The 26,070-nt window shown below is 42.7% G+C and overlaps 1 protein-coding gene across 1 annotated transcript in view; it reads left to right on the top strand.

The window, feature by feature from the left end:
• The window catches only part of RCC2 (regulator of chromosome condensation 2), a 1,536,688-nt gene that overhangs the window by 888,677 nt on the left and 621,941 nt on the right, over positions 1-26,070 (top strand). The window contains exon 13 of the mRNA XM_044061821.1: positions 21,483-21,663. Coding sequence (XP_043917756.1) covers positions 21,483-21,663 — 181 coding nt within the window. The remainder of the gene's footprint in view (positions 1-21,482; positions 21,664-26,070) is intronic.

The raw sequence follows: 26,070 nt of genomic DNA on the forward strand, positions 1-26,070 counted from the left end.
AATCTGCTGGCAGGTTGCTCTGTCGGCCTGAATTCCAAAGTCTTGGGTCCTGCGTCTGTTACTGCCTCCTCTTCCATGACGTCAGGTCATCAGGGGTATAAAACAAGCAGCCATCGTTTTCTTTAGTCTTTCTTGACGCGCAGTGCCCGAAGCAGAAGCATTTCGCAAGTGCTGGTCGTCCGACTCCTGAAATATTCGAGTTTCAGAACCGAAGTCTTCACTAAAGCTAAGTACCCCGTTGGGGAAACTTTTTTTTTTCTTGCTCCATACCGATGTCAGAAAAAGTTAATTGTATTACTTGTGGGAAGCAAATACCTCATAAGGATTTCCATTTATACTGTGTTCCTTGCCTAGGCCCTGATTACAACGTGCCTGGCTGTCCGTTTTGTGCTAATTTAACCAACGCACTATTAAGTGTATGTATATTTTTGCCTCAAAATATTTTGGAAACCGATTTAACTACCCAGAAATGTCGTCTGATTGCATTTTTTGTGTACGCCGGTGGTCAGACTGCTAAGAAAAGGACAAGATATAGACAGTCAAGGTCCAAAACCGACGAAGCTTCTCCTAAGCCAGTCGCTGGTTTGCCGGTACTCAGTGAGGCGATTTTGCAGCCCCTGATACCCGCTACTTTTGAGTCGCAGGCCCCTACCGAGACCCAGGTGGAGTCCAGCATGCCGCGCGATACTCAAAGTATTGGACCCACGGATGGATCTCCCTCGGATGGGTCCAGAGCCGCTGAGCAGGCACCGGCTTCTGAGGATGTATTCAGGCCTCAACATTTTTATATCAAACCGATGACAGCTGCAAAACCAAAGACACAAGCAACTTCTAAAGCTAAAAAAAGAAGACGCATGAGCCACTTGCACAGGCTGCTATGCCTAAAAAACAGATAATCAAAATGGCTGAAGACCTTATTACCTTGATCAGGGGTTCCCAACCCCCTCCTGATAAGAGGCCTAGGCAAGACGCTGATTATGAATCTTCAGGTCAGGTTTCTGTTTCTTCTGATTCCTCTTCTGATCAGGAATTATCTATACCTCCCTGTGAGGATTCTGATGCAGAGGAGTCTATCCCATCTGCATCACCTCCTGAGGATTATTCATTTGGAGAAACCTTGCATACTTTGAGGGAGCATTTTCACTGGGTGAGTCAAGATTTCTCAATCAAAAAAGAGGCTCTGGGATTTCCTTCTCCCTTAGCACAGGCCTTTAGTCATACCCCTTGTTTTAAACATTGTCGATTTGTGTTTTCGAGTCGAGCTTGACCCCTGACTCCTTATCTCCAGCTCCCAGCAAGCCTGACATATATTACAGGGTCCCTGATTCACACACATTTTTATTTAGAAACCCTGCTGCTGATCCTGAAACTATTTCACAGGGTCCAAAGGGAGTTAAGGCCTCAACAGCAAAAAATCCTACACCCTCTGACAGAGATTCAAGGGCACTGGATAGATGGGGAAAGAAGGTTTATACATCTGCAACCTTGGCAATTAGGCCCTTAAACTGACAGTTTCACATGCTCGAGTATCAACATGTTATGGGATTGCTGAAACAGAAATGATTTCTGAATGTGCAGAAAATAAAGAATTGCAGGAATTATTGCATGCAGCTGAACAAGTTGGAAAGTATACTTTACAATGTTTTGATTCCTTAGGGGCCTCCTGCAGGGCCGCAGTTACTGGATCTGTGCCGCCTGGCTAAGAGCAAAATTTGCCTGATCATGTTAAAGCTAAATTACTGGATGCACCTTTACAGCATGATACTCTGTTTGGTATTAAGGCAGAAGAGGTTTTAAAGAAAATGGAAGACAAAGCTATGTCTATGCAAAATGTAAAAGACTTACAAGTGCAGCCACCAAGATTCAGTAGACACTGGCCTACAAAAAAATTGGTCTTTTCCTGTGTCCGACAGAGCTCAAAGGGGCTAATCCAGATGCCCTAAGCATTCCAGATACCAGGCACAAGATTCTTACAGGTCAAAGCAATGGGGTGCTTCTACTTCCAAATCTGGAGGAGATAAAGCGCAAACTTGCAGAAAAAAGTCACAATGACTTCCCTCTGCCTTCACCAAGCACTTATCTTTTGGCAGCACCCTTAGGGGGAAAATAAGCACTTTTTGCTCAAAATTGGCAGTTAATAACCCAGGACAAGCGGGTGCTAAACATAGTATCACAGGGATACAGATTCCATTTCCACACTATGCCAATGGCAAGCAGTTGGCCAGATCTGCCAAAAGTTCAATGGGCAGAGGCACAGAAACAGGTTACGTCCCTCATGGACATGGGGGCCATTCAGCCAGTACCAGGACAGGAAAAAGGACAAGGCTTTTACTCAAGACTGTTCTTGGTACCCAGAAAGGGCAAGGCCTGGTGGCCAATACTGGATTTATCAATTTTGAGCACATACCTGGACATTCCAAAATTCAAAATGCTGACTTTGCAGCAGCTTCTGCACATGCTGGGCTGGTGACAGACCTAAAAGAGGCATACCTGCATGTCCCAATAAGGGAATCGTGCAGAAGATACCTCCGTTTCAAGGCTGACTTAATGCATTACCAAATGTCCTTCAAGGATGCATTTTGCAGTCCTTACATATGGGTTGTCCTGCCTCAGGCAGCCCTTCGGTCGGCCGGATTCCAAAGTCTGGGTCCAGCGTCGGCTGATGTCTCCCTTTTCCCTGACGTCAGAGCGCCAGGGGTACAAAAGCATCAGCCGACGCCATCTTCCTCGGTCTTTCTTGCCGCGTGGTGCCCGAAGCAGTTCGCAAGTGCCGGTCGGCCAGCTCCTGTAACTTCAGCTACCAAAGACTTCAAAAGCTAAGTACCCCGTTGGGGACTCTTTCTTGCCTCAGCCGATGTCAGATCAAACGCTTAGTTAATTGCTTAACTTGTGGGAAACAAATACCTCATAAGGATTTCCATTCTTACTGCCTCCCCTGCCTAGGCCCAGACCACAACGTCTCGGCCTGTACAGCCTGTGCCTCCTTCAACCGACGCACTCTTAGGCGTCGGGCGGAGTTTGCAGAGGAATTTTTTGGGGCTAGTTATTGTTACAATATGCTGTCGGAGACTCCGACTTCTCATTTATCCAAAAAACGGAAGGACAAGGACCGACGCACGCGGACCGTGGTTTCGGCTGAAACCACGCCTAGGCCTACCGCGAGTGTCTCGGCTGAAACAGAGTCCTTGGTACTTCCGACCGTCTAAACCGCACAACCGACAACTTCGGCCCCGGAGGCCTCTTCTGAGTCTGTTATAGAATTTCCCTCAGAAACCGGTGTCCAAGAAGCATCCGACACCATTTCCCTAGACAAAACTATGCCAGCACGTGGAGCAGCCAGGCCTCCTGCATCCATGTCCATAAAGGCATTCACAAGGGCTAAAGCTGCTAAACAGCCAAAATCACTGCCTCCCAAGGTTATTCCTCTGGGATCCACTACAGGTTCACAGATTTTAAGTTTAGCTGAGGACCTTATTTCCTTAATTATGGGCTCTCAGCCACATCCGGACAGGGGTTCTCATCCTCCTCTAGACAAAAGGCCCAGGGTTGAGCCCACTGATCCCCAGTCCTCTGATGAGGCCTCAGATGGTTCTGCTCTTTCTGATTACCAGGAGGAGGCCTTTACGGCCTACGAGGATTCTGATGCAGAGGAATCTATTCCCTCTGCCTCCCCTCCTGAAGAGCTGTCCTTTGGGGAGACCCTTCACTCCATATGAGAGCATTTCAAATGGCAGGGCCAGGAATTCTCCGATTCCAAGAAGAGATTAAGGACTTTTTTGCATTTACCTCAGAATAGACCTTTGGCTATTCCTCCTGTTTTGAATGTCATTGATGATGTGTACTCTGAGTCTAGCATTACTCCTGACTCCCTTCCTCCGGCTCCTGTCAAACCCGATAGGTACTACAGGGTCCCGGACTCGCATCATTTCCTTTACAAGGCCCACTCAGCTGACCCTGAAACCATTTCCCAGGGCCCAAAATGGGTTGCATCTGCCACTACTAAAAATCCACTCCCCTCTGAAAAGGAGTCCAGGGCTTTAGAAAGATGGGGTAAAAAATTGTATACTACTTCCACTCTTTCTATGAGGACATTAAATTGTCAATTCCATATGATACAGTACCAAGAGTATGTTAGATGAATTGCATAAAAAACTGTCTTCACCTGAACCCCTAGATCGCAAATCACTTCAGGAGCTGGTACATAACTCCCAGCAGGTTAGCAACCATTTCTTGCAGTGTGGTTATGATGCATTGGAAGCTTCATGTAGGTCAGCTATGACAGGTGCAGTCATACGTAGGCATGCTTGGCTGAAGGAACAAACCCTGCCAGATCATGTTAAAGCAAAGCTTCTGGATCCGCCACTGGAAAAGCAAAAGTTATTTGGCTGCACTGCTCAGGAGGTCTTAAAGAAATTTGAGGAAAAGGCTAAATCAGTACAAACAGTCAAAGATTTCCTCCAGGTCCAACCACCAAGATTCAGCAGAAATTGGCCCAATAAGAATTGGTCCTTTCCAGACAGAGATTTCAAAGAGGCAAGAGCAGGCGTGCCAGAGGTAGAGGGCAAGCTAAGATGCTCCTACAGAGGACGTCAATGGCAGCCTTCTAACCAGAGAGGTAGTGCAGGACCTACAACTGCTTCACAAGGACAGGCTCAATGACTTTACCTTGACCCTGCCAACCAGGGCTCAATTGGAAGCACCTTTGGGCGAAAAGCTATCTTTATTCTCAAAAAATTGGCACAGTATTACAAGGGACAAATGGACACTGCAAATAATAGACAAAGGATACAGGTTCCATTTTCATACATTACCAAAAAGAAAAGGCATGCCGAACCTGCCACCGAATCAAAGGGCAGAGGCTTTAAAACAAATTTCCAACCTATTGCAAATGAAAGCTATAGAAAAGGTTCCTCTCACAGAACAAGGCCAAGGATTTTATTCCAGACTATTCCTTGTCCCAAGAAAAGAAAAACAATGGAGGCCTATTCTCGACTTGTCCGCACTGAATACTCATCTCATTGTGCCAAAATTCAAAATGCTGACCCTGCAGCAACTCCTTCCCATGCTGGGCAAGGGGTCTTGGCTGGTAGCTCTAGACCTCAAGGAGGCATACCTGCATGTCCCTATCAGACAGAGTTGCAGAAGACACCTCAGATTTCTTGCAGGTTCTCAGAGCATTATCAATTCTCAGCATTGCCCTTTGGCTTATCTACTGCGCCCAGAGTATTCAGGAAATGCCTGGCATCAGTAATCGCACACTGCAGACTTCAGGGGATTCAAATATACCCATACCTGGACGACTGCCTTATACAAGCGGACAGCCAACAAACATTGGTACAACACTTGAATTATGCCATACGCGTACTTCAGGCTTTGGAATACACAGTCAACATTCGAAAATCAAGACTTGTTCCATCCCAAAGGATAATTTTTCTAGGTGCAAAATTAGATACAACCACCCAAATGGCTTTTCTCACAGAAGAAAAACAAGAACTACCGGATTTCTTCAGAAACCTGGCAAAGCAAACCCAACTGACTGCAAGGAAAATACTGCAGGCCCTGGGTTACATGGCATCTTGCATTCTTCTGATTCCACAAGCAAGGCTGCATATGAAGAAACTACAATGGTACCTAAGGAGTCTATGGTCTCAACACAGTCACAGCCTAGAAGCCTTGATCCCCCTCATTCCATGCCTTCAAAAAGAATTTCTGTAGTGGGCTCAAGCAAGCCAGTCAAACATGGGTCTGCCTTTCAGCAAACCAAATATCAGCCAAACCATTACCACGGACGCCTCAGACCATGGATGGGGAGCCCACATGGAGGGCAGATGCATTCAAGGACAATGGACACAAACAGAATTTCGCCTGCATATAAACCAAAAGGAAATGCTGGCAGTGATACATTCAATCGAGGCCTTCAAGCACTTCCTACAGCAAGGTCACCTGCTAATAGACAATACCACAGTTATGTGGTACATAAGCAAGGAGGTACCCATTCATACCCTCTTTGCAGACTGGCAATGAATCTTTGGGAACTTTCCCTAAAACTAAATATACAGCTGCAGTCCCAGTTTGTACCAGGAAAAGACAATGTACTGGCGGACAGCCTAAGCAGAAACATCATGGATCCACACGAATGGATGCTGCACCCAGACACCTTTCTTCAAATAACACAAGCATGGGGAAGGCCGGACATAGATCTTTTTGCCTCCCACCACAACCATCAGCTGAAGAAATTCTGCACAAGGACATACTACCCACAAGCATGGAAAGTGGACTCTCTCTCTTTCAGCTGGAATACTCTAACAGTATATGCATTTCCACCTCTTCCATTAATGACCAAGGTCTTACTGAAGATCAGGGCAGAACGACCAAAAGTGATTCTGATAGCTCCGGACTGGCCAAGACAACATTGGTACCCACTGTTAAGGAGCTTGTCATGCACGAAACCGTGGCCTCTACCACAATGGCCACTTCTTCTGACACAGCACAATTACAAAACTCTGCACTCCAGCCTAAAAACCTTGCAGCTGACAGCCTGGAAATTACCATGACTCCTCGCCTGGATAAACTATCCAAAAGGGTAAAGGATATCATCAAGGAAGCTCGGCCTTCCACAAGAAAGGCATATTCAGCAAAATGGAAAAGATTTCGCTTGAACTCCACAAAGGGCCAAGATCCGACAGTAATGAGCATTCCACATATCCTGGAATACTTGGCAGAAATGCTCCATAATGGCCTCTCTTACTCTTCCATAAAAATTCATGCTTTAGCCATTTCAGCAGAGTACAACACTGATCCACCTGTATTTTCTCATCCACTGCTAAAGCAGTTTCTAAGAGGGATAAAAAACATCAACCCTCCAAGGAAACCACCAGTGCCTACATGGGACCTTAACTTCATGTTGGAAAAATTAACTCCATCTCCCTTTGAACCAGCGGCATCTGCAGAACTACAGTTCCTGTCTTGGAAGACTGCCTTCCTTCTGGCCATAACTTCAGCAAGAAGAGTATCTGAGTTACAGGCCCTCATGGCAGTACAACCATTTCTTACTTTTCATCAGGACAGAGTCTCATTGAGAACCAATCTCTCATTCATGCCAAAGGTGGTATCCAGGGTCTCACTGAACCAAGCTATTCACCTGCCTACCTTCTTTCCAAATCCACAAAATAAAGGAGAGAAACTTCTGCATACACTGGACATTCACAGACAGTTGCGCTACTACTTGGACAGAACTAAGACTTACAGAAAAACTGACCAGCTTTTTGTAGCATATGCTGCTGGTGTACAAGGAAAAGCAATTTCCAAACAGACAATTTCAAAATGGATAGGGAATTGCATTCGATTCTGTTATTCTTTTCATGGCAAACCTGTGTCATCCAACATTAGACCTCATTCCACAAGAGCCACAGCCACCTCCACAGCTTTCTTGAGGGGTGGCTACAAAGGACATCGTAGAAGCTGCTACATGGAACTCCGTGCATACATTTTCCAAGCATTACAACTTACCATTATATTCCAGATCCAGAGCAGGCTTTGCTACTGCAGTCCTGCAGGGCATTTTAGCTGCACCATCCCTTTCTTAGGTCCTACCACCCCCAGCTTGGCTATGGTATTCTACCCATATGTAAGGACTGCAGATGCATCCTTGAAGGACATAGTACAGTTTTGTACCTACCATAAATGTAGATGTCCGATAGGTATGCATCTGCAGTCAGGATTTCCCTCCCTCCTACCCCTCTGTGGTATTCCTTGAGTAGTTATCCCTCTTTCTAGCTAGCTGGGGTTATCTATTATGGTGTATTTGTTATATATACATACATATATTTATATATATAGCACTGTACATGTTTGGAATTTTTTGCATCTCCAAATTTAGCCTTCATTAGAGGGCACCTGGCATCTGGGGCAAGAAAAACTGAGGAAGATGGCGTCGGCTGATGCTTTTGTACCCCTGGCGCTCTGACGTCAGGGAAAGGGGTGACATCAGCTGACGCCGGACCCAGACTTTGGAATCCGGCCGACCGAAGGGCTGCCTGAGGCAGGACAACCCATATGTAAGGACTGCAGATGCATACCTATCGGACATCTACATTTATGGTAGGTACAAAAACTGTACTTGCTCTGCACTGGCCTTTAGCTTATCTACTGCGCCCAGCATCTTTACAAAGTGCTGGCACCAGTAATTGCCTTTTGCAGACAGAGATATACAAATATATCCTTACTTGGTGACTTGTCTCATTCAAGCAGACAACAAGGGCATTCTACTTCAACACCTGGCGTTTGAAAAGGCTTCTAACGTGCCTAGGGTACACAATAAACAAAAAGAAATCACAACTGATACCCTCTCAAAAGATTAACATTCCTGGGTGCAAGCTTGAATACAACTGCCCAGATGGTTTACCTCACGCCAGACAAAGGCAACTTACTACTTAATTCAAACTGATGGCAACAAAAACCCAGTTATCTGCAAGACAAACTGCAGGCTTTGGGCTTCATGGCATCCTGCATCCTACTGATTCCATATGCAAGACTGCATATGAGGAAACTTCAGTGGTACCTAAAAAGTTTATGGAGTCAACATTGTCACAGTCGGGAAACAATGATTCCTCTCATTCCCTGCCTACAACAGGAGTTTCTATGGTGGGCAAAGGCATGTCGCCAAAACATGGGACGGCCCTTCACTCTACCCCCTGCCCGCCAAAACTTGACAACAGACGCATCGGATTATGCATGGGGGGCCCACCTGGCAGGAAGATGCATTCAGGTCATATGGACCCAAAAACAAATGCATCTGCATATCGACCAAAAAGAGATGCTAGCTGTTCAAAATGCCCTGACAGCCTTCAAGGGCATACTTCATCCAGGACAACTACTGATAGACGGACAACACCACTATTATGTGGTATGTAAACAAGCAGGGGGACACACACTCATACCCTCTTTGCAGATTAGCCATAGCACTCTGGGTCACAGCTTTGACTTACCAAATACATCTTCAAGCTCAATTCCTGCCAGGAAAACAAAATACTCTGGCAGACTATTTAAGCAGAAACCTTATGGACCCTCACAAGTGGAAACTAGATCCACAAGTCTTCAGCATAATAACAAAGAAATGGGGGAGGCCGGACATGGATCTATTTACCTCTCCTCAAAATTATCAATTGAAAAGATTCTGCACAAGGACTTGTCACAGACGAGCATGGAAAGTGGATGCCCTATCCTTCAGTTGGAAAAACCTATCTGTTTACGCCTTTCCTCCTCTGCCTCTTCTTCCCAGGTTCCTACTAAAAGTCAGAAAAGAGAAACCAAATGTGATACTAATTGCGCCAGACTGGCCCCGCCAATACTGGTACCCATTCCTAAGGAACTTGTCTCAATACCCAGCTTGGACCTTACCTCAAAGACCTCAACTACTGTCCCAGCAAAACAATCAGATCCTGCACAATCAACTCCAAACACTGAACCTGGCAGCATGGCTGATCATGTAATTATGCAAACACCACCTTTCAGTAAAGCTGTGATGGATGTCATTTTGGAAGCCAGAAGGCCTAGTACTAGAAAATCTTATGCTGATAAATGGAAGGGATTCTGTGCTTGGAATCAAGCACAAGGAACTGATACAGCAGAATCAAATATTCCTCAGATATTACAATATTTGACTGAGATGCTTGACAAAGGCCCATCTTTCTCATCCAATTAAAATCCATGCCTCTGCCATTTCCGCTCATTACAATACAGAACCGCCAATCTTTTCTCATCTACTAGAGCAGTATCTCAGAGGAGCCAAACATTTAAGGCCTCCCAGAAGATCACCAGTACCTGCATGGAACTTCAATTATATGTTGGAAAAGCTCACCCTGTGTCCATTTGAACCAGCTGCTACTGCGGATATGAAGTTCTTATGGAAAACAGCTCTGCTCCTAGCAATTACTTCAGCAAGAAGAGTCTCAGAGCTACAGGCTCTCATGGCTGTGGAGACTTTTATCATATTTTACCCAGACAGGGTGTCTCTGAGGACCAATCCTTCATTTATGCCTAAGGTGGTTTCCAGTGTGGCTCTTAACCAAACTATTCATCTGCCAACCTTTTATCCAAATCTACAGAACAAGGGGGAGATAATTCTGCATTCCTTGGATGTACACAGACAGCTAAGATTCTACTTGAGCAGGACTAAAGCTCAAAGAAAAACTTAACAATTACTAGTGACACATGCTGCAGGATCAGAAGGAAAGGCTATTTCAAAGCAGACAATTTCAAAGTGGATAAGCCACCGCATTCGTTTCTGCTACTTACACCATGGTAAACGTGTGCCCAAGGGCATTGGGTCTCATTTATTTATTTTATTTTTATTTTATTTTATTTTATTTTATTTTACATTTGTTGACCGGGCTAGTCTAGCTGGACATATATCCGTACAGGGAAAAGGCCGGAAATCCATTATAGATGAAAAAATACAGATTTTTAACAATTTTCTTTTATAACTTTTTTATACAAGGTACACAAATCTATAACATTGAGAAAAAGAAAAATATTAAGTTATAGTTAATATATGATACTAAAATACTTTCTGGGTTAATATAAAATATAGGCATCACAACTCCGACTTACTCCAGAAAGCTTTAGGTTATGGCCAGTAAGAATAGGAAGGAAGAATAATAATAAGTATTAGACATATTTTCAATCAGAGATGGTACCAAAGGATAGCCAATGAGAAGTAAGGTTGTCTTTTGATGTCTTTTTGAACAGAAAGGGAGTGTCTAGTGGCTATATCTTGAAGGATGATTTTCCCTCCTCCAGGATGAATTTGAAAATAGTGTGCATCAGCTTTATGATTTAGTTTTTGATACTAAAACTTTTTGGATGGCGGTTGAGACAGAGTGTTTGGGTTCTTATATGGAGAAAGAAGTCTAGGCAGGCTTGGAAATGAGAGTTTGAAAGAGTTTATGAGTTTGTTGGTAAAGTTGGTAAAGTTTTAGGTTATTTAGTGGTTATTTAGTTTAGTTAGCAGTTTTATTGAGTTCTAGTGGTGAGTTCTATAGAATCTTTGCATTGTTGAAACTGGCTATACTGTTATAGTTGGTTGAGAGTTTGAGTATGTTATTTTATAGATTGTGATAGTGTGGTAGCGATGCATAAAAAAGGGTGGAAGCAGGTAGGGTCTGTGGTAATGGTTTTCCTATTCCCTGGGGTAAGGAAATTTTTTTTATTAATTCTGGTAATAATTTTTTAGTAACGGCTTTAATAGTACATAGTTTTGTCAATTCAAAAGTTCAAGTGGGTGGTGATTGTTACACCTTATAGTCGGTGGTTATAGGAGGTTTGCAGGTAAATTATCTGTGAGGTTTGTTGGTAGAGAGGTGTAGAGAGGAGATTTGTTAGTAGGGGTAAAGAGAAGAAGCTTTGTTTTTGTGAGGAGGGGGAGCTGCATAAACCATTTTCTGTTTGGCATTTTATTTTGGGTGATTGACTGATCGGGGGGAGTCATATGGTAGAGCAGATCAATGTCGAGTGTGGTGCATTCAAATATAGTTGCTTAATAGAATGCGAGAATGTATAGGTCATGCGTTCAAATCTAAAAACATAATCAATACTGGGAGTAGAAGGGGACAAGGATAGATCCTAGGAGAAAAGATGAAGGTTGGGAAAGATGGCTTCTAGGTTGTCATGTTTTCTGGGCTTCTAAAGCCACTGTAAAGTTTTGTGAAAGAGTATGTTGTTGTATGTGACTTTCAAAGGTTCTTTAGCGAAGTATAAGTATGTTAAAAGCTTTGATAGATCTATTTTTTTTCTATTGATGAAAGGTTAACAAAGGACAGAAGGTTGATGTGATCAATGAGACAGAAAGAAAGGTTGTTGACAGTGTGATAGTGCAGCAAACCATGTGACAGTCAGCTAGAGTTTGTTTTAGCTGAAGTTTTGTATTAAATTAGAGAAAAGGAGTTGATACAGGCAAGAAGCCTAATGGGGGATAATTAATAGGGGTGATAGGTGGAAGGGCATTCGAGAAGATAGACGATAGTTATGAGAGATTATGAAGAGATCTTGGTTATGAAGGGAAAGATAATTACTGGGTTTCTATTTGCTTTTATAGATATTGGGTGATATCTGGCTTTTACTGGGTGATTGATAGGAGTGAGAAGCAAGGTTAGTGTGGCTAGGTAGGTATTCAGAATTTGGTTTTTTGAGGATTATTTATACTTTAGAATAGAGACAGGCTGGATCATGTAGACAAGAGTAGACATTGGAGAGTTTGAATGTGAGGAAATGAGGTGTTGGTAGAGGTTTTGCTAGTGTTAAGCAGTGAGTAAAATCAATTAAAGCTGAATTAGTCCTGAGTAGAGGTGTGGAGTGTAAGAATGGGGGTAGGAGTAGTCTGGTTAATACCTGAGGGAAAAGAGGTAAGGGTATTTTGTGTAGTTAGAAATTGTTTATACCTGTTTTAAAGGTGTAGATAAATGTTCTTTTTGTCTTTAAAATTAATTTTCTGTTTGTTTTTTCTTAACTGTTCTGTAGAGGTTTCTTTCTAATTAGTATTTGGTAGCTTTGAACATGAGAGTTGGTTTGAGGATCATTTCAGTTTTTTGTTTGCTGGCCACTTTTCTTTTGTTTGTGTAGTCAGCCAAGGGGTGTTTTTATTTGCAGTCAGGATTTTACTGACTTTGATGCAAAATATTAAGTTCAGGTGACTTTGTGTTAAAATCAAAGATTTGATAACATGCCTGTAAAGGAGTAAGGAAGGGTAATGGGTTGAAAAATCAAGGAATGGCATCAGTTGATTTTATGTAAGTATTATGCTTAGTTTTATCTTGATGTATTATGTGAGTGTGTATCTTATCAGTTTATATCCAGGAGTATAACCTGAATATAGTTGCTTTAGAATATAGTTAATTGTTGTCCAGTCCAATATTTGTTTCTTTCTTTCTTGGTTTATGATTCTTATTTGTTTTTTGGTGACTAGTTATTAAGGGAGTTCGTAGGTTATTGGAATAGTTCGTAGAGTTGTGAGGCTGCTAGGTTTCCATCGATGTTAAAATCACCAGGTTCGAGGTTTCTTAGGAGTAGTTGGTTGGACGTTTGGGGAACTGAGTAGGGAATATTATGGTTTCTTAGCTTGATTGCTTGGTATTTGTTTAGGTTTGATTTAGCTGTGTTGTTTATCTGTATGTTGTAGTTTATGGAAGGAATAGATAGGCTTTTTAATTTGTAGGGTGTATTTATTTGATTTTGAGTTTTTGGGTTGCTTTTTTCTTGTTGGGTGTTACCTTTCTTAAATGTTGGTCATTTCTAATTTATGTACTATGAGTATACATATTTTAGATTTCCTTTCGGTAATTTCTAAGTAGAATAAAGACCCATTATGAGGAGTTATGCTCGAATGTGGAGAAGTAAATGATATGTTAGTAGATGGTGGCTATATGATGGATGTTGATATGATTTAGCATGAAGATGTATGGTTAGAACCTGAGTTTAAAAGGATGATATGTTTAAGTTTTGGAATTATTAGCTTTAGAACCTGATGCAAGAAGAGGAGAAAGGAGAGTGTTGATGTTGTGATTACTTGAGTAGAAGTTTGAGGAGACAAATATGAATGATTCTTTTTAAAGAAAGTTATGAGGAGATGTGAGAAGTACTTTGTATTTTTTGAGTTGATAGTTGTTATAAGGTTTTGTTACTATGTTTTAAGAGGAAGATGAAGGTAGCTGAAGGATTTAAGTTTGGTTAGGTGAAGGTTTGTGTTAGTAAAGAAGTGGTATTTTGTGAGAGGTGAGATGAGTTTGATTTAGGTGAAAGAATTAAAAAGTAATAGATAGAAGTGGTAAGAAGATGGGAAGGCTTAGGTAAAGGAAGATAGTAGTGAGGAGAGAAGGGGCCACAAAAAGGATAAGTAAGAAAGATAGTACAAGTGAAGAGGAGAGAAGGGATACAAGTCTTAAGAAAAAAAATAAATTAGTATATGGAAATTAAGATTAGGGAGAATGTTTGTACAAAAGACTATATTGTATGATAGATAGTAGATAGTATGTAGTATAAGCGTAGCAAGTAAAGGACTTAGGGTATAGATAGTAGATAGGTTGTAATATGGGTTAAAGCGTATTTAAAGATAGTTTAAAGGAATAGTGTTATAAGTAGAAGTTAAGTACTGATATAAGGGAATGATGCAGAAGTTAGAAAGTTATAGAGAGGGAGGTTATGGGAGAGTGTGGATAAGGAGGAGGAGATTGGCTTAGAAGGAGGGGGAAGATGAGGTGAGAGATAAGTTGGAGACCCCTTGGGGAGTAGAGTTGGGGAGAGTGTGGTGCGGTGGGAGGAAGGGGAGAGGACAACACAGGTTAGCAAACAAGGCAGAGGTGAGGGAGTAAGAGGAGAACAAACAGAGTTAAATAGAGGATCCTACAAGGGAGACTAGGGAGGAGAACCCAGTAACTAGAAGGAGGCTAGGAAGGAGGAGGAGATGAAGCTTCGGAGAAAAGAAAAAGTGAAAAGCTACAAAAGGCCACAAGAAAGAAGTAGAGTAGATGAGAGCAGGGTGAAAACAAAGAAACAAAAAAGAAGGAACAGTAGGAGGAACATAACAGGTAGAGGAAAAGAAGAAAGGAAAATGGGAAAAGTGGAGAGAGACACTGTAGACAAGAGGTGTAGGGAAAGAAGGAGGAGGAACTGGGAATAAGAAGAGAGAGAGAGAGTTAAACTATAGTGCAGAGGAAATAAAGTGGAGTAGAAAAAGAACAAATAAGTTTGTGGGTACAAGCAGTAAAAAAATGCAGCAGAAAAAAAGATAGAGTGAGGGATCAAGCAATCCTATGGGAACAAGAGTGGCTGCTGAAGGGGGACTGGCAAAGCAAGGTGTCTATATCAGGAGAGAATACCCGAAATAACATCAATAGCACTATTGAAAAAAATAACAAACATACAAAAAGTGAACCAAAAATTTACTCAGGTTAAAAATTGTCCACGTGTAAGTGCAGTTTCAGGATAGCTGAATACCCAGCCAGAGTGGAGAATTGGAAGTTGCAGTTTTAGGAGTCCACACAAATTAACCTGGAGTCACCAGGAATAATTACCTAAACCAGCTAGAAAGAGATATGCCAGCATGAAGCTACAAAAGAAACAGAAAAAAATGTTAGGAAAATCAGGCTAGTAAACAAGAGAGCTTAAGTACAGATACAAAACATCTATGCTAAGTACACACAGACATCTAAAGCAGCTGGCACACAGAATAAAGAATATGTCCTTCAGATACAGTATGTGAACACTTATAAGCTGAATATAGTATCTATTTCTCAAAAGTAATCATCAAAAGTGGTTGTCTCAAACCCATATTATCAGTCTCCCAGCAGAGATACCCATTCATACAATCAAAGTAGTTACATTTTAAGAAGTACTATTCAGTAATTACCAGGCAGATACCCTCATTATTCAGTATCCAATACACCTCTACCCTCATAGGTAGGAAAAAAAAATACACAACAACAAAGAAACACTAAAGCCACAAAGGACCTCTATTCAAAAAAACAAGCAAAAAAAGCAAAAAAACAACAGTTTAAGAAGCTAAAAAGTTCATGAAAGAAAAGAAAATAAAAAAGCGCAAAGAGAGGCAAAATAAAGGCCCATAAAATATTGACTAAAGCTACAACATCTCAAAAGCACAGCCTGAAATTATAATTGTAGCAAAATGTAACTAGTGGAAAGCTAAGTCATCATACTTGTGAGAATAACATACTCAATTGCTCCTCCCAGTAGCCGCCCAAACATGAACTAACAAATAAAGGCACAAAGATTACAAGCTCCAGTTAACTATATAACAAAAACCTGAAAAAGAAAGATATACTTAATAAAAAAAAATCCCTGGAAAGACAGTGCACACTATCAGGAGAAATACAGCAAAACAGATAAAATAAAATAATGCAAATCCCAAGCACCCCCTACACACTGCAACCACACCCCACCAAACTCACAAGTAAAAGCAAAAGATAAAGATAAAACCCATTAGACAAACCCCAGCACTTGGCACCAACACAACCAAACACACAACAGTACAAGATAAAATACATTACAAAAAAGTTAAAACATACAACACAAAAACAAGCACAATAGCGTACAACTGAGAGAACATGTGAATGTTACAAAAATTACAACACAAAACCCCAGTCACTGTGAAGGCAATAAAAATCCAACAAGCAACCGTTACTACTATTTAACAATATAAAAATGAAATAAAATGGTGTATGCAGCCCAAAAAACTATACATAAATCCCCAAGCACAAGCGACCAACACTACAAATATACTAAAAAAAGCACTATAAAAACTAACTACATGAAAAACCAGTTAAAGCTAGATCACCACCAACCACTTGATCCCCAAGCAACAGCACCCAACACTACAAACCAACAAGCAAAAAGATCCAACACTAAAACATGTGAGATGCAGATAAAATAAAACTAGTTAAACAAGTAACACATAAACAAAACAGCGGCTATTTCTGCACAAATTCAAGCAACCACACAAGGGGAGAAACAAGATGAAGCCACAGGGGTACACAACAAGATAACAAAAACCGGTCTGAGTATTAAGATAGGGGAAAATTGGGCAAGTTCAAACTACACTAGAGTACACAGGGAATACAGCTGAAAAGGGTGGAAATCTTCAATATAACATCAACGACAAGCTGACAGGACATATAAAAGGACAACAGGGATTACAGGTGGAAGGGATGTAGTAAATACAACAAAAAGGAGGCTATAAGAGGGAGCTTGAAGGAAGGAGCAATATTGAAGTAGTATTACTAGATGGAAATAAGATGTGGGTAACCTATTTATAGTGGGATAATAGAGTATATAGTTGGGAATAGATAGTAAAAATAAAGATAGAACAGAATAAATAAAAAGAGGGGAGGATAGGGAGCAGGGGAGTATAGGATATGAGGAGGAAGAATACTTAGGAGAGAAAGGTCAGGAGCACAGAATAGCTAAGTTAATGTCCAGGAGCAGGAAGGTGGAGAACAAAGCAGAGGAAGCTATCCTAGGGAGAAAAGAGGAGACTAGAGGAGGAGAGTAGTGAAGCTAAGGAGGGGGAGAGAAAGGAGGGAGAGAGGTAGTTCAGGAGGATAGAGGCTCAAGCCAAGACAAAGGGAGGCAAATAGCTAGTCCAAAGACAAGCTTGGAGATAACAAAAGAGACAGAGAGAACTAAAAGTAGGATACAGAGGAGAGAGAGAGAAGAACAAGGGGAAAATAAGGGGGAAAAAGAGAGACAAGGAGAGAACTAAGTAGGGAAATAACGTAAATAACTGGGATAGAGAACAAGAGAGAGAGAGACATCAAGCATAGGTAGGAGACAATTAAAGGGGAAGAGAACTGAGGAAAGAATGAAGGGAGTCAGTGCAGGAGGAGAGTATATAAGCAGAAAAGCAGGAATAGGGAAGTGAAGAGCAATGAGGCAAGTAGGAGTATAGGGAGGTTTGGCACAGAAATCAAAAGGCAGTATCACAGGAAGGTATCAGGAGGGGGCAATGATAACAAAAGTGGAAAAATTGAGGTGCAGTAAAAGGGTCCACAGACATAAGCAGTTAAAATCAGCGTATATATTACCGAAAAAAGGGGATAATGGCTCGGAGCGGAGTAGTGGAGGTGGGAAACATTTAGGGTAGTGACAGTTTTGCCTCCACCAGGAGTTAGGGAGGGAATAGGGGAAAGCTGAGAGGTATAACTCCCAGTTTTGGAGTGAGTCAGGTTAAAAATTGTCCATTAGTATAAGTGAACCAATAAATTGTTTTCTGGAACCCAGGTGGAGGTGGAAGTTGCGGTATAGGAGTCCTACGAGGTAGTTTCTGGAGTTGAGAGGTGGAGGTGGAAGTAAACCAGAGTATAACTCAGTTTGGTTTAGTTGGGGTTAAAAAGGGTTAAATAGGATAACCAGAGGTTAAAGGGGATAATGACCCAGGCAGGTAATTGGATAATGGAAGTATATAAAGTGGAGTCCAGTCGGAGCCAGTTCTGGAGTTGAGAGGGGAATAATTACCTAAACCAGAGGGATACTCAGTTTTGGTGAGAGTAGGTTAAAATTGTTGCGCCATATAAAGTGAACCCCACCAGAGCTGCAGCTACATCAACAGCTTTTCTCAGAGGAGTATCAACCAAAGACATTCTAGAGGCTGCTAGTTGGAGTTCTGTTCACACCTTTACAAAGCATTATCATTTGCCTCTCTACTCTAAGTCCAGGGCAGGCTTTGCCACTGCAGTTCTGCAGGGCCTTATAGCCGCACCTAATGCTGTTTAGCTGCAGCCTCCCATTCCATAGCTTTGGGATTCTGCCAAAATGTAATGACTGCAACAGTGAAACACGAAGAATAGTACAGTTGTGTACACTTACCATAAATGTACATGTTAGAATGTATTCACTGTTGCAGTCCAGGATACCTGCCCGCCATCCCCCTTTCATTCTGGAGTTTATCTTTCCTTCTCTGTCTTCTACATCCTATTTGCTTGTAGACTAAGGTAAATTTTATATTTATGCATGTATATATAGTCTGTGTGTGTGTGTGTGTGTGTGTGTGTGTGTGTGTGTATATATATATATGTATATATATATATATATATATATATATATATATATATATATATATATATATATAGAGAGAGAGGGAGAGAGATAAATATTTGCTACCTTTTTGGGGGCACCTGACATCTGGGGCAAGAAAAACTAAAGAAAATGGCGTCTGCTGCTTGTTTTATACACCTGATGACCCTGACGTCATAGAAGAGGAGACGACAACCGATGCAGGACCCAAGACTTTGGAATTCAGGCCGACTGAAGGCAACCTGCCAGAAGATTACCCAAGTGTAATGACTGCAACAGTGAATACACTCAAACATCTACATTTATGGTAAATGTACACAACTGTACTTTCCTGGATCCACACTAAAGGAGCGGATGTAGCACAGCCCTCCTTACCTCTTATCCTGGATTACCTAGCAGACCTACTCCACGGGGGCCTATCATCTTCCATTAAGATCCACGCCTCTGCCATCTCAGCTCATTACAGCACTGAGCCACCTCTCTTCTCGCACCTTATCAAACAGTTCCCGAGAGGGGCTGACAAGGCCACCAAAAGAGGTCCTACCCCTGCTTGGGACCTTAACTTTGTGTTGGAAAAGCTCACGCTACCCCCCTTTGAGTCTGCAGCATCAGCAGAGTTTAAAATTCCTTTATTGGAAAAAAGCCTTGCTTCTGACAGTCACTTCAGCTAGAAGCGTCTGAGCTACAAGCACTTATGGCTGTGGAACCCTTCATTATTTTTCATGTTGACAGAGTCTCCCCCAGGACTAACCCCACTTTCATGCCTACAGTGATGTCCAGTGTGGCTCTCAACCTATCTCTCCATTTGCCCACCTTTTCCCCCTAATTCTCAAAGTAAGGGAGAAAGGATCCTGCACTCTAGATGTGCACACAGCTCAGATTCTACCTTGATAGGACTAAGCCCTTCAGGAAATCTGACCAGTTATTAGTCAGCTTTGCAGCAGGGGCAGAGGGCAAGGCCATATCAAAATAAACCATCTCCAAATGGATAGCACACTGTATCCATTTCTGTTACAAACACCACGGGAAACCACCCCCTCAGGGAGTCAGAACTCATTACACTAGACCAGCTTCAACCTCTACAGCCTTTCTCAGAGGAGTCCCTACCAGGGACATTCTAGAAGCTGCAACTTGGAGTTCTGCTCATACTTTCACCAAGCATTACCACCTGCCTATCTTTTCCAAATCCAGGGCGGGCTTTCCAACCGCAGTCCTGCAGGGCATACTAGCCAGCCCCAACTCTTCTTGACTGCCTCCACCCATTCTTCAGCTTTCGGAATCAACCCAAGTGTGATGACTGCAACAGTGAAACACGAAGAACATAGTACAGTTGTGTACACTTGCCATAAATGTAGATGTGAGAGTGTATTCACTGTTGTGGTCCTGGTTTCCCACTCTCCAGCCTCCTTGTCGCTTTCTCTCTTCCTCACTTCTTACAGGGCTATTGGTATTTACTTTTTACTGGCAGTGGTTTTTCCACCATGACTTGGCTCCCTATTTGGTGCAGGCTCCTGACATTTGGGGCAAGAAACTGATTTAATGGCTGTTTTTATACCACTGATGACCTAACGTCAGTCCTGAAGTGACAGCAACCGATGCAGAAATACTTAAGTCTCTGGTATTCATGTCGACCGAGGGCTACCCCTGGCAGGATAACCCAAGTGTGATGACTGCAACAGAGTGAATACACTCATAACATCTTCATTTATGGCAAGTGTACACAACTGTACTTTCTGTCTGGATAAGACTAAGGGCATCAGACAGTCCAATCAGCTTTTTGTAATCTTTTATCCCTAGGCCGTGGGGAAAGCTGTATCCAAACGGACCATATCCTCCTGGATTTCCAAAACTATATCCTTCTGATGCTCCTTCCATGGGAAAGTTACCCCACACTGAGAGAGCCCACTCTACCAGAGCTGTCGCCTCCTTAGGGGCCTTCCTGATACAGCCGCCATCCTAGAGCTGCTAGAGGCTACTACGTGGTCCTCTGTCCACACTTCATTGAACACTACAAATGAATAACATCTTCAGTGAGGGCAGGATTTGCTAAAGCCATCTTTTATGGATTCTTTGAGAATGCAACTTCTTCCTCCACCCATGTATCTGGCTGAGCTTTGGTACTTTCCCACATGTGAGAATACTGCATCATGAGAATAGGACATAGATTAGTTGTGTAAAATCTTACCATAACTATAAATGTCATTCTCTTCAATGTTACAATTATTCCTTTCCCCTCCATCCCTCCTACCCCCTACAGCACATTTTCCCTCTGGGTGGCATTTTTTCAACTGGCCTTAAATTATTGCCTAACTGGATCTGTGCGTGCAGATGTCACATTTTATGGCCCACCATTTATGGTCCCAGCGTGTGATGTCCCACACAACTTACTGCAGCTAGGCTAAGCTTTTGTATGAGCCAGACATTCAGGTTGCCCCACATGTGAGAATACTGCAACATAGAAGAGGAGGACGTCTATGGTTATGGTAAGATTTTATACAACTAATCTATATCTAGTTTGTATCGCTGTTTAGCTGTCTTGTTTTTCCAAAATGCAGATGGTTCACATGCTAGGGGGTAGAACTGGACAACCCTAGGACTAGGCACTATGTTTACATTAACCAGCTTCTGTGACGGTGTGGTTTGCACTAGTAGGGAGCAGTTCCACTCTGATCATGACGGTTAGGGATTTTTGAGAAAAATGAGAGCTCTGAAAAAGATTTTTCTGGCCTTTTATTGTTGTAGAGGGCCTTTTCAAAGATCTGTTATGGTGGACATTGGTATATCATGATATGAAGTTATTACAGTAAACTCATTTTTTAATTGCTGCAAATGTACATGATCCAAAACTTTATACACTGTCTGCATCCTTGCTTGGTGGTAATTTTTCTCCCTCTTTTACTTAGCTGGTTCTTGATTCTCAGAAACGTGTCTTCTCCTGGGGCTTTGGAGGTTATGGACGGTTAGGACATGCAGAGCAGAAAGATGAGTTAGTACCTCGTCTTGTGAAGCTTTTCGATTTCCCTGGCCGTGGTGCATCTCAAATCTATGCTGGGTACAGTTGCTCATTTGCTGTTAGTGAAACAGGTTAGTTAATATCCAAGTGAATTTTAAATCATTGCAGTTTGTTGGTAGTTTAATTTTAAGAGGTGAGCAATTGTATTCGAGATAAAAGGAAGATGAGCGGTATTTTTCTTGAAGGGTAGGCTATCTAGCATGAATTGGCATGTAGTGTCAGCTTATAGTGGAATCTGTGGTACACTGAGAAGACAGAACACAGTCTTCCTTTGAGGAATCCCTCCCTCGCAACACACACACAAAACAGAATTCTAAGTACTCATTCAGGGTGCCTTCATTGTGGCTGAATGTCCTATTCCCATGTTGCAGTCTTCTGTCTATGGGTTTACCCTTCAGTCTCTTGAACATACGGACAGTATCCAAAAGCTTTGTCCCTCTGTGATGCGTGAGACATCTGATGTAGGTGAGATTTCGTGGGCCATAAAGGTGACGTCGGCACGCACCAACCTCCAGAACTTTTCATCCTCCAGTCGTACGCCAGATGTTTCTGCTACCACTGATGTCCGATTTATCAGGTAAGTACCCCGTTGGGGACATTTTCAGTCCTCCTAAACTTTAGTATTGCTTATTCATGTCATCCAGAAAGGGTAAGAGTTAGTGTGGCCGCCAAATCCCTCATAAGTACACCCATGATATGTGCCTTTTCTGTTTGGGACTGTCGCACGACCATAAGGCCTGCCCAATTTGCCTGGCGGCCATGCCTAAAACATTGCATAGTCTCTTGTATGCTCTTAATCTTTATCTTGAAAAGCAACGTCTGAAGCAGCTTACATTATGGATGGAGGGCTCTGCAGAACCACCAAAAAAGAAGGCGAGGATCTTACGGCCTTGGTCTATTGCTGAGCCTCTTCCAGCTGATCCCCAATCTATGGCTGACATAGGCCTGGTTCCCAGATCTGGACCTGGATCTGCCACTCCGGAGGCCACGGGTACCTCTCAGGATGTCGCACTGTCCTTGGGCAGGCGCCTGTTTTCATAGGCTATTCAGCGCTGGTCTCTACCGAGGGTGGGGGACCTACATTTTCTGAAGCACTGTCTGAGCCCTTGCAATTTCCGGTTTCTAGACAGACGTCCACAAGGCCCCCTTAAAAGAATAGAAAAGAGGAAATGCATTTTTCCCTCTACAGAAAGCATGCCTAATTGGCAGGCTTTCAATCAAAGCCTTTTTAGTGCCTTTATGGCACTGAGACCGACCACTGCTGTTACTGGTTCCACCTCTCCTGAGCCCTAGGCCCCAGCCTACTGGCACAGTGACTAGGGAAGAGGAAGTTCTTTCAGATTCCTCTGAGGAATCTTTCTTGCATCTCACAGCTATCCTCCCCCTTGAGATACGGGTCCCCAGAGGAAGAATCAGTGGACCATAACTCCTCAGCTGAAGACTACCTTTAGTGAGACAATAAGCAGGATGAAGGATCACTTTAAATGGGAATCCTCAGAAATGACTGAGGTACAAAAGAGGTACTACTTGCATTCATATGGAAACCCCCAGCCCATCTTCTCCTCCTCTTATCCTGTTTGCCTTTTTTAGATGCTTTTTCTTGGGCATCTCTGGACCCTGTCTCCCAACCTCCTGCCCCACGCATAGCAGACAGGCTTTATAAGGTGCCTGACACTGCTAAGCATCTGCTTAAGTGCCCACCAGCTGATCCTGCCACTGTATCAGTCTCTACAGACAACGCTTCCAAACTTCTACCTACTGTCACCATTCTCCCAGCTGACAAAGAAAAAAGACCATGGAAAGGTTGGGCAAAAAGATATATACCTCTGCTACCTTGGCCTTCAGAGCTACAAACTGCCAGACCCACATGGCCAAGTATACCTTGTTCCTCTTAAAATCTGGCACCGAACACCTAGTAGATATTCCAGACTCCCCTGCCAAAGCATCACTGTCCTCTCTCCTGGCTCTCTCCTCCCAGGTCACCAGACCCACTATCAAGTGTAGCTACGAAGCTGTTGAATCCTCTACCAGGTCATCAGCATCTGCTTTACGCAGATACTGTTGGCTTCACCTACAACCTCTGCCAGTTGATTTCAGGGCTAAGCTCAGTGAAGCTCCTTTGGATAATGCTGCACTCTTTGGTTCCCATGTGACAGACCTTTTTCAAAACCCTGCAACAAAAGGGAAAAGAAATGCAGGATCTGAAACATTTACTGGTTTCACCTATCCCCAAGTTTCACAGAAACTATCCAGCCAAAACCCAGTTTATTAGAAAGCACTCCCTCCCCTCCTTCAAGGCCTTGCAAGCCCACAAGGAAACTACCCCCTCCAGCTAGAGCATCCCCTCCTCCTTGCCAGAGGACTCCCTTTCAGGACTACCTGCAACACTTGCCTCCCCCCACCCCTCCTCCTGTACCACTGTCCACTCGCCTCTCTAACTGTCTGGACCCTTCTCACCTCAGACAAGTGGGTCCTGTCCATACTTCAAAACAGTTACTTTGTGTCCTGGCTCTCCCATCCCGTAGGGCGAGGCATACCTCTACCACCTGCTCAGCAGCTGCACCTCTTGTGACCGGTAGTCCAGACCCTGTTAGACTGGGGTACCATAGAGACAGTCCCCTCTACTGCAAAATGAAGAGGATTCTACTCAAGGCTCTTCCTGAACCCATGGAAGGGACGGATCATGAAGACCTATTCTAGACCTCTCCTATCTCTACGTTTTTCTAAAGGTCCCTACCTCCAAAATGTTAACTCTTCCATCCCTTTTCTATCTCATTATTCTGCAAGGATTAGTGGCTACTTTAGATATAAAGGATGCTTACCTCCACATCCCTATCAAGCCCTCCCGCAGGAAAAAATTCTGACTCTGTGGGTTCTCCTCTCAATTGCAATTTTCTGCCTTGCCTTTTGGACTCTCCACTCTACCCAGAGTCTTCACCAAATGCCTGGCACCTGTGGAGGCTTTTACTACAGGACAAAGGGAATCCAAATATTCCCTTACCTGGATAACATGCTGATTCAGGCTGCCAGTCAAGAAACCCTCCAAGGGCACATCTAGTTCGTAGTGACCCCACTTCAATCACTGGGATTTCAGATAAACCTACCAAATTCTCATCTACCTCTGCCAGATGATTTCAGGGCAAAGCTCAATGAAGCTCCTTTGGATAATGCTGAAAGATTCTACTATTCCATTCCACAAAGACCCTCTTCTACGATAAAAACAACTTCAAAGTCTATGGTCAAACCGACTCTCCTATAGAAGTTGTCCCCTCTGCCAAACTTCTTGGCTTTACTGTAGATGAACACCAAGTTTGATATTCATATTCAACAAAATATTAAGAAAACCCACCAAAAACTAGGTATGCTGTATAGGAATAATCACTTTCTCTCCAACTCTACCAGGCAAACTCTGGCCTCTGCTTATCTTCTTCCTTCATTATTATACAGAGCCCCTCCTAACCAACGTGCCCTCCTCTATCACCTCTAAACTAGAAAATGCTACAACAAAATCTCTAAATTTTCCTCTGAATCTAAAAATACCACCCATCACTGCCTAACCCTACAATCCCTGAATTGGCTTGAACTCCCAAACTACCTAGACTATCTCCAACTCACTACTGCACATACTCATATTTCACCCAACAAAATGTCCAACTCTATCTAACATTCTTCCCCCTTATGCACCCAACAGAACTCTCAGATCTGAAAGTCAGAGCTCAGTTACTATCCATAAACCTAAACGTCCTACTGGCCAACTTCTATCTTTCTCACTAGGCAAAAAAATGGAATTCCCTTCCCTCCACACTAAGAACCATGCCACACTCAGAAAACTTCAAAACCCAACTATTCAAACACTTGCTCACTAAATGGAAATGTACCTGCCTTCACTCAACCTAATCCAAGGGGGTTCTCACTCTGGTTCCCAAGCTCTACAACTCTCATAGTTATCTTCCTATAAGCCTATCTAAGCTCTTAATTTCTATAACTTCTCTCTAAGCTCTCACCTCCTACAGCTACCCTCACACAGCCCAACCTTGTAAATATTTTAAATAGCATTCTACTGTTGTGTGTATGTAAAGCGTATTTACATTTTCTTAAAAGGTTTATATGTAAACTGTTTCCACACCTAATCCATATCTGTTTTCCTCAAATGAAACTGTGTGATCCTTACCTTCAAGCTTAATGAATTTAACTATGCATGATATTGAATGCATTTGAGTAACTATCCTACATAAGATCTTTAATATTAACTATCATTTGTATCTAAATTGTATAATGCATCTTGGAGATTTTCTCCCCGGGCCTCCACTGAAAATGGGTCAGTTCGGCCCAGTGGACTTCCCCGGTAATCAAATTGCAAATAAATCTTCAACCAGCACAAGACATTGTATTCCTTGGGTGCAGGATCCGCTCAGATCTCATGGAGGCATTACCTAACCCCACCACCAAAAGTGAGTTCCTTGACAGAACACCTTCTC

The sequence above is a fragment of the Protopterus annectens genome, chromosome 2.part0 (genome assembly GCF_019279795.1).
Source record: "Protopterus annectens isolate FY-2018-M chromosome 2.part0, PAN1.0, whole genome shotgun sequence".
Lineage (NCBI taxonomy): Eukaryota > Metazoa > Chordata > Ceratodontiformes > Protopteridae > Protopterus > Protopterus annectens.